The 9,774-nt window shown below is 53.3% G+C and overlaps 1 protein-coding gene across 1 annotated transcript in view; it reads right to left on the bottom strand.

Annotated features, from left to right (window-relative positions):
• The window catches only part of MXRA5 (matrix-remodelling associated 5), a 17,958-nt gene that overhangs the window by 2,818 nt on the left and 5,366 nt on the right, over positions 1-9,774 (bottom strand). Inside the window, exons 3-4 of the mRNA XM_006903180.1 lie at positions 4,139-9,094; positions 684-1,584 (exon numbers count right to left, since the gene is read on the bottom strand). Of these exons, the coding sequence (XP_006903242.1) occupies positions 684-1,584; positions 4,139-9,094 (5,857 nt within the window). The remainder of the gene's footprint in view (positions 1-683; positions 1,585-4,138; positions 9,095-9,774) is intronic.

Raw genomic sequence — 9,774 nt, 5'->3', positions numbered from 1 at the left:
ATATTAAAAATACAAATGTAAAAATATGAGAATTTTATATATATCTTTGAAAGCAGGAGTAGCATCCACTTCCTAAACAACATGCCTCCAGAAATCCTCATGAACTTTGATAAATGTCAACAGTTGTAGAGGGGTTTCAGGCCTTCGGTTCATAGGGTCTCTATGAGTTGTGCTGGACTTGAAGGCAATCAACAACAATAGATACATAGATGATAGATAGATAGATAGATAGATAGATAGATAGATAGATAGATGATAGATAGATGATAGACAGATGGGCTAGACTGGATAGATAGCTAGATAGACAGACAGACAGACTGGATAGAGATAGATAGACTGGAGATAGATAGATAGATAGATAGATATAGATAGATAGATAGATAGATAGATAGATAGATAGATAGATAGATAGATAGATAGATAGATAATCAGTCTGGAGACTAAGGTGTGCCTGATCTAGACCATGGTCTTTGCAATCAGTTGCTATGCATCACACAGCTGGACACTGAGTGGGGTCATGGGGGTAAGTGTGTCAGAGACAGTGAGGTTGGCACAGGACAGTGGAGGGTTCAGAGCTCTTGGAAGGTCGCTATGAGTCACAAGTGAGTCGACAGGCCCGTGGTAACAATGGCATTCCAGGTGCAGAAGGTGCACTGGAAAAAGCAGAGAGTGAGCCTCCTTACCTGAAAAGCGGGTCCACCATCCTCTGGGAAGGCAGCCTCCACTGTGTGCGTGGCCAGGGGTCCCCCGAAGCGCTGCAGTCCAGGCGCAAGGTCGCGCCATAGCGCACGTCGGTCCTCCTTGGAGAGGTGGCGGTGATGCGCGCGTTGGCGGAGGAGGGCTGCACGGTCAGCTGGACGGTCCGGCGCGCCGAGCCCACCAAGTTGGTGGCCACGCAGTCGTAGCGGCCACTGTCCTTCGGGGCCAGGTGTCGGATGTAGAGCGTGCCGTTGGGGAAGACGAAGAGATTCCCGCGCACGAACTGCGACGCGCGCACTTGGGTGCCATCGCCCAAGACCCAGCGCACGGTCGGTGGAGGGGCAGCTTTTGCCGTGCAGTGGACGTGGATACTCAGCCCCGGGGGCAGCGAGATATTCTCTCTCTTCTCCTGATGGATGACCGGGGGCAGCGCGGCCACGTGCAGGCGGATGGCCAGACTGTCGGCCCCCGCCGCGTTGCTGGCCACGCATTTGTAGACGCCACGGTCGGAGAAGGAAGCCTCTTTGATGGACAGCGTGCGATTCTCGTGCAGCGTGACCCTGCTCTCCACGGGGGACACGCTGTGCCACACCGTTCTGTCGGGAAAGATCCAAGAAATCTGGGGGACGGGGGTGCCCTTGGCGAGGCACTCCATGGCGATGGTGTCCCCCAGGTAGACAGTGACGTCCTGGTAGTGGGAGGCCAGGATCTGGGGCTGCTGCGTGGTGACAAACAGATGGACGGGCATGGTGTCCACGCCGTGGAGGTTCTTGGCAGTGCACAGGTACTGGCCGTGGTCCTGCTGCTGGACCTTCCGGATGACCAGCGTGCCGTTCTTGAGCACCTCGAACCGATGCAGACGGGTGTTGGGGGTCAGGAGCGCACCTGCAAATCCACAAAGGCCTCACGTCAGTCCCAAGCCTGAGGACCCTCCTATCCACACCTGTCATGGATTCACACCACACCAATACAGTCTAACTCTCAGTCACGTGCCTGTCCGGTCAGAACCAATGCCTAGCTGACCCTCCTGAGTGCTTTCAGAGGCTATAAATGACTCACAGAGGAAATGAGTAATTCCCACACACACACACAGAACAGCAAAGGGTTTCCAACCACAGAGGAGCTGATTTGGGGGGTTCACAAAAGAACTCGTTACACAGAAAACCACCACGAAACACATCTGCATCCCAGAAATAAAAAGACATTTAAAAAACTCCTCAAACTTCAGAGCTCATCACCAAAACACACACACACACACACACACACACACACACATTCAGAACATTGTTCCTTTTCAGGGTATTTGTGTGCGTGTGTCTTTCTCTTCTTTGCATGTTTGAGAGGAAGGTGACGGGTTAAATTGATTTTCCATTCAACCGTTCACACACCATGAATGACAAATCTGACAGCGTAACGGCACTCTTCCCATTTCTTCTCTATGATGCCTGTTTCCACTCATCCTCCTTCCCACTCACAGTTCATGAGTTTTGTGCTTTTTCCCCGCCAAGCAAATGTTTCCCTGTTGCTCCCCAGGGATTGGTTGTTACAAGGCAGGAATGCCTCTCTTGGGGCTGCTTTACGACCCTTTGTAGGCATGAAAACAATGGAGCCTAGGAATCTAGGAATTCAACTCTGGGCCAGTGAGTCTTTTGTAAGATTATCAAATGCGTAAGGCTCATGATGCTACTAGGGTCAGAAGTGTGCTGCCATCCCAGAGGCATGTGGTTCAAATCCTACCAGCAGCTCGATGAGAATTAAATGGGCCATCTGCTATTGTGCATTTTATAGCCTCTGAAGACCTTGTTGGAGGAGTCAGTTCCAACGCCTGGACAATCAAGAATACTTATTTGAAGGGTGTTCTACAAGTGTGGTCTTCAGGGAGTTAAGGTATGAAGCCACAGACCATGTCTCTCTCCTGATGTGAATTGACCAGCATTTCCTGGTGGCTGGAAGAACGGACAATCTCCTCCTGTGTGATTTACAGCCTCTAAAAACCCACTGGAGAGAGCCGCCATGGGTCACTTCTGACCTTACTACAGTCATGAAGAATGATGCTGCGAGCTTAGTGCTTGGCTGGGCTCTTCAATGAAAGGTTGGCAGTGTAAACATAGCCAGCTTCTCCGTGTGGTGAGAGGAGATAGATTTGGGGGTTCAGATCTGTGGTCCCTGGGATCGCTGTGAGTCAGATTCAATTTGACAGCACCTGACAATAAGTCTATGGTTGTGAGCTTCCCTCAAGTCCAAGAGAACTCTTCGGGATGCTGTAAACAGCAGATTGGAACTCCGGTCTTGCCCTGCCCCTCTCTGACACGCTTGAGCCCATGTCCACGGTCATTGTGTCCATGCATTTTGTTGAAGGGTATCTTCTTTGGCCCTCCTTGGGAAAGGGTGGGGGAATGATGCTAAAAACCCCACAGGATGGAGTAGAACTGGCCTATGAGTTTCTGTGGCTGTCAATTTTTCTATAAGAACATGGCATCCTTCCTTTCTGCAAACCCCACCTCTGCAGAGCAGTGGGTAAATTTGCACCATGAACTTACCCATTATAAGCTAAGCATTTTAGACACGGCACTGCCACCATTCTTTGCCAACAAAGATCAAATCCTTGGTTATCAGTGAGCTAAAAGTGGTACCACTGAATTGATTGCAACTCAAAGCGTCCCTCGAGGATGTCAAAGTGTTTCCATAGAACATTTCCAAGGCTGTAAACGTTTTCAGAAGCTAGTTGCCACCGCTTTCTCCCTGGAGCCGATTGGGGGGTTTGAACCACTGACCTTTTTATTCATAGCCAAGTGTTTCATCCAGTGTGCCACCAGAGTGTTTTGGGATGAAACAGTCGCTCGGTGGAATAGTCCACATTCTAGATTCCTCCTTGTCCAAAGCTCCTTACCACACGATTCCATGGCTCCGTAGGGGGGAAAAAATAATATATGGGGAAAAAATAATCTCATGGGACTTACATGGTACATCATGAACAGAAAATGTGTGTGGTTCAAAGCCACCAGTTCCCCCTGGGAGAATGATGGCTATTCTCCTTTCATAAAGGTGTGTCCACCCACCCTGGATAGAGGGTCATGACTATGGGTCAGAATAGAACTAGCAGTAGAGGGGTCTGTCTGTCCAGCAGTAGAGGCGGTCTGTCTGTCCAGTAGCAGAGGGGTCTGTCTGTCCAGGAAACTGCCTTGGAGACACGTCCTCAAAAAATCTCCAGAGTTGTCAACTCAATCTTTCTCCAAAATTTTCTTGCTCACACGTGGATACCTCATACCTTCTTCCCCTCATGGAATCCCTGGTTGCAATTCAAAAGAGTAGGCATCCTATGTAGGCATCCAGCATTCTCCGAGACTTTCTGATCATAGCTACAGTTACAGACCTCCATCCCTCCAACTCCCACGCCCAGAATCTCGAGTGCTGATAACACAGCTGCCCCAACACTTACCTGTAGACACCTTTGTCCAGGTCACGAACGGCATGGGTTTGCCTGTCGCCTCGCACGGAAACACGGCGTCAGCATCCACCGTGACGGACACGGTCTTCGGGGACTTGGTGACAATCTGGGGTTTCTCCCCGAGCATCCAGAACTTGGACGCAGGGGGGCCTCCGATGGAGGAGAAGAGCCTTGAGCCGCTCTGAGGGAAGTTTCGGAAAGGCTGCCCGGGGGACGCAGTGGAAGGGATGGCGTTCCAGGTTGGATGGACCGGGAGGACGACGTGTCTGTTGGTCAATGGTGGCATGGTGGCCCTGGGAGGGTGGGACAACGGAGGAGCAGGAGGACCAAAGTCTATGTGAAAGACGCTTTGAGAAAAGACCTTGTGGTGAGATCCCAACTGGACTTTCCTCTCTCTGGTCACCGAGCTGGGGAAGGTGGGCATGGGGGGCTTCAGGGTGCCCGCTATCTGCGAGAATGCCAAAGTCTTGTTTAAGAAGAATGGGTATTTCCCCTGCAAATGTGGAGGAAGTCTTGAGCCTGGTGGCTTTTCAACAGGACGCCTTTGGTCAGGGATGTTGTTACTGCCAAATACTTTGGCGTGGCCATTGAACAAGCTGGTTTCAAGGTCACCGTGTGGCTTCGGGGAGTGGCTTTGGGGTCCGGGCCATGGAGCAGGAGTTGTTCTGGATGCGAATTTTGGAGACACAAAGAACTTACTCCCCGGGACAGGCTTTGGAGGATAGGCGGTGACTTCTGGCTTGTTCGTCACAACGGCAAACGTGTGGCGTGCTGGTGGTGACGCCATGAAGTATCTGGAGGAGCTCTGAGTGGCCTTAGGGGGTGGGCTCGAGGTCCACCTTGAAGGGGTAGGTTGGGGGAAAGTGATGCCTGGTTGGTGGGAGATGTGTCCTCTTCTATCCTGGTGCCAAACCGCTGGACCTCGAGGTAGAGTATCTGAAGCACCATCCTCCTTCACCTCCTCCATCCAGCCCTCCTTTGGAGAGAAGGTGGTGCTGAATCTCTGGAAAGCTGGAGGAGAAAATCCATTTGGCTTCTCTTGGTCCTGGGCCCCCTCATTGTGGAGTTGGGGGTCTTGGGGTTTTAAGATACCCATAGAAGACGTAAACACAACCTTTTCTTTGGGTTCTGTGGGTGTGGGAGAGGTTCCTGAGGGAAGAGATGTGGGTATTGTGGTGGTTTCTACCACCAGAGACACCATCACCTTGGGTGGGGATGTGGACGTTGGCTCACCCGTTGAGCCAGGAGTCGGGGTGTGAGCCTGTGGCCCGACTGCAGGAGGGACAGTCGCCAGGGTGGGCATTTGCCGATCCTGACCGTGGCTCGTGGTGTCTCCATGGCTTGAATGTAACTCAGGTCTTTGGGCTGAAAGGGTGGTAGAAACATCAAGTTTTTCAAAAGCCAGTGTGGAGACGATTGTGGAGGACGGAGACTCAGAAGAAACGTATGGGTTTTCCAACTTTTTCCAACGGGATGGGTCCGTCTGAGTTTCTTGGACACCGCCATCGGGGAAGCTGGTCTCTGGTCTCCATGGTTGGGCTGGGCTTGGAGCAGGCCAATGTAGAGTTTCTGGAGACCCTGAGGGGTCTTTGATCAATTCTTCCACGGTGGAGGCAGTCAAGCCAGCAGATAATGAAATGATATTGGTTCCTAATTCAGTGGGGACGGGAGTGCTGGATTTATGGTCATCGTGGTCCACACTTTCAGCAGCCTTCTTCATTTCCCCCCCGTCTGAGATGGGTTGATCTGTGACTACACTTTTGTCTTGCAGTTGACTGAATGGTAGGTGCACTTTGGGAGTGATCGTCAGAGAATCTCCTGCTCTCCCTGTCTCGTGTGGGTTCCTGGCTTTTGGGGGAACCTCTGTAGAGAAGTGGAACATTTCGGGGAGCTGGGTAGCCCCATGTTTATGTTTATTTTCTAGGACATAGCTCATCTTTTCTGGGAGCGAGGTGGTCTTGGGCACCGTGTCCCTTGAGCTCATGGTAGAAGCAACATCTCGATGCTTGTTTTGCTTCCGTGAATGCTTGCGTCTCATCCCTTTGGTCACCGGCTTGCCAGGCGTCACCGCCTCCCACTGTTTGTGAACATCTGCTGTGCCATCCTTGGCCTCAGATATCAAGACGAGAGGACCCTCGGCTTGGCCCGGGACCTCGGAGCCTCTAACAGGAGACGCAGAAGGCATCTCCATGGGGCTGGGAGTCGTTGCCTGGGCCTGCTTCTGCCGGTGGCGCCATTTGTGCGGCCGTGACTTCCTCCTTCCGCTGGACTTTCTACGAGGAGGGCGTGTGGTCAGCGTGGCGGGTGGGGTGGCCCCCGGCTTGGGTACCCGCGTGGATGCTGTCACGGTGGACCCGTCAACGCGGGGAGCAGAAGCGGCTTCTCTTATCTGATTTAAGGGAGACACATGATCCCTGTGTTCAGAGCCCTCATCTGTGGGCTGTCCAGAGTCTGTGGGTTCTCTGACCAGCACGTCGCCTTGCCCTGGCATCTGAGAGTACTCTTGGCCCATTGAAGACATCCCTTGAGCACCCACGTCTCCTTCCATTGCGTGGGGATTGTCCGTGTGTCCCTGTCGATGTATCAGCACTGGTCCATCGAGTTCCCTTTCCGACTCTGGCAACCTGGAGTCCACAGTCTGCCAGGTAGGAGTGGGCGTGAAGTCTGTGGTGGTCAGATCTTCCACCACCTCCTCAAGGGCTTGAGAATCAGTCTCTAAGTCTGAGTAGAGAGGTGCTTCGGTTTGAGAGTCTCCCACAGAGACGGCATCCAATGGACCCTCGTCTGTATCGTCTGTGACTGGGGACAAGGGTCCAAAGCCTGGGGCAGTGGGCCCACTCTCGGATGCTACTACCTCCTCCAGGACAAGCTCTTCATAGAACGTGTCCTGGGTCCACGGAGAAGAAGAGGTGGACTCGGAGGGCAAAGACGTGGACGTGGAGATGGATGAGTCCTCTTCGGCAGAAGAAGAGTCGTCCTCTGTCTTCTCGCGGGTGACTTCTAGGTGATGGCGTGTTACTTCAGGCTCAGCGAAGATGACCTCGTGGTGGTCATGTTCTGGCACCACCTTGGTTGAGGACCTCGTTGACAAGGGTGTGGACAGCTCGTCCTCCTCGACTACAGTCATATCTGCCGACAATTCTTCTGTGTCGATCGCCGTCTGTGGGGGAGACACTGAAGGTGGTGGTGGAGCAGGAGAGATAGGTCCCACCTCCATGACCGCCACGGAGGAAGGGGTCGTGCTCTGCGTGACCTGTGGGCCGTTGGTCACTCTGGGGACATTCTTCCCTCGGACTCTGGCAAGGATATCTGCCCAGCGTTCTGGGTTGATCTGCTTGTTCGACATGTTAATCTTCCTCCTGGATTCAAATCCTCTCCGGCCTTCGGCGACCTTGGCCTCCGGTTCCTTGTTCTCGGGATTCTTCCAAAGTTTCCATTTCCGACGGCCTTTCCTGGGCTTCCCACCTTCGGCTTCCGACTCGTCCTTTCTTTGCATGAACCCGTCTGTGTCCCCTGGAAGGACAGTCCTCCTCGGAACGTGGTCCTCGCTTCCCACCCCTGAGCCACCTTCGTCTTCGACCACGTCCCCTCGCCCCCTGGAGCCAGGACGCCGGCCTCTCTTTGAGGTCCTGCCGGATCCTCTCCTGTTCACCGTGACCCCCGCCGTGAAATGGTCGGTGCCTTGCAGGTTGACGGCCACGCATCTGTAGTGGCCACTGTCACTGGTTCGCGCCTTGGGGATGTAGAGGGCCCCGCTGTCCAGCAAGTAGGTGTGAGACGTGTTGGACGCTCCGTTGAGGATCCTTCGGTCTGGGAGGACCCAGCTGAGCTGTGCTTCGGGGATGGCTAGCGCGCTGCACGGTAACGTCACCGACTCCCCGGGGTTCTTGTCGACGGTCACTGTGTGTCTCTCGGGGGGCTGGCTGACCGGCGTCTGGACCGAAATCCTGTACACCATCCGGTCCGTTTCATCCGGCACCTGAGCGACGCAGTGGTACAGGCCCGAGTCCGTGTACTCAGCCGACCGGATCCTCAGCTGACCACTGCTGAGGACGGAGAACCTGCTGTCGGGGTCGTCCACGGGAGCGTGAAGGACAGAGCCGTCCGGCAGCACCCAGAAGATGGAGGGGCTCTGGGAGGCTCTGACGTTGCAGCTCAGCTGGAAAGAGGTTCCTTCCAGGATGGTCTTAGTGGTTTGCCCGGTTCCGTCCAGCTCCACCATCACCCAGCTCCTGCTGCCTGCCCGTCCCAGGTCCTTGGAGGACACCGTCTGTGAAAACTGTGCATGGTAGGACAGGAGCACCTTCCTGGCCATACTTTGACGCCGGTCCAGCTGGAGGTCGATGGTCGGCTGGGTGACCCAGGCGGGCTCAGCCAGGATGCGGGCCCGGACGCCCGTGTAGTAGAGGGCCTCATCGTCCACGTCCTGCCTGTACTCAGAGGGCACTCTGGGCTCCTTCCCGGCCTTGGGTTCTCGGTGGAGCTTCAGAGGGACCTCGCTATAATAGGCAATGAGCTTCCACAGCTTCTCATACTTCTCCCTGGTCATTGGACACTCGAAATCCAGGGCCACGGTTGCATTGACCTCCACCTCCAGCGGCTCGGTCTGGTTCAAGTGGACGGCGGCCAGCTCGGACGGCTGCTTGATGCGGCAGGTGAGGTCCACTGTGTTCCCATGCTCGTCGGTCATGTTCAGAGACACGTTCCACGCGGGCAGCTGGAGGCGGTCGAGGAAGGACTGGTCATCCACGTCTTCCTCTTCATCCCCTGTCTCCTCCTCACTGCTTGCACTGCTGTTCAGCCTCAGAGGGGACTGGATGAGCGGCTTGGTGCAAGCGACATCCCCGACCTTGTGGATCTCCTGTTTGAGTAGCCGCCGGGGACTGAAGCACGTCGCACACAGCTGACCGCCCTCGTACGCCTTGTCCTTTTTGCATTTGAGGACCCCTGAAATGACAGATGCACGGAAAGAGTGAGGAGGATGTGTCCACGAGGTGGCCAGCGTGAGACTCTTGGGGGTTGGGCCCAAAGATGAAAGCCAACTCTCATTGCACAGTTATCAAGGAATGGAGACTGACCATCTCCCAAGATGTGGGCAGATGTAATTACCTTCCATGATGTGTATATACAAAAACAGATATATTATTATGGAAGGTTTGGAAGCGGGAGTGCCATTCAGTTGCTTCATGGCATGCCTCCGGAAACTCTATGAACTTTGATAGATGTCAGTAGTTGTAGAGGGGCTTCAGGTCTTTTGTTCATAGGGTTGCTGTGAGTTGTGCTTAAATTGAAGGCAATCGACAACAATAACATTTACGTATAACCCGCCACATAGATACATATATACACACACACGCACATATACAGATATATATACTTATACACACACACATATACACACTATACATATATACACACACAACTATAAATACACACACACACAACTAAGTATATATAACTATATATACAATGATATATATCTTGTTGCTGTTGTTAAGTGCCATCAAGTCGCAGGCGACTCATAGTGACCCTATAAAGGAGAGTCGTCAACACTTGAATTATAATGTACACACACACACACACACACACACACACACACCACTCTATTGTTAACAGCTTTAATTTGC

Source organism: Elephantulus edwardii, unplaced genomic scaffold, assembly GCF_000299155.1.
Source record: "Elephantulus edwardii isolate Elephantulus edwardi_28Jun2011 unplaced genomic scaffold, EleEdw1.0 scaffold00529, whole genome shotgun sequence".
NCBI lineage: Eukaryota > Metazoa > Chordata > Mammalia > Macroscelidea > Macroscelididae > Elephantulus > Elephantulus edwardii.
The sequence above is the reverse complement of the archived record's forward strand: the minus strand, read 5'-3'. Positions and strand labels throughout refer to the sequence as shown.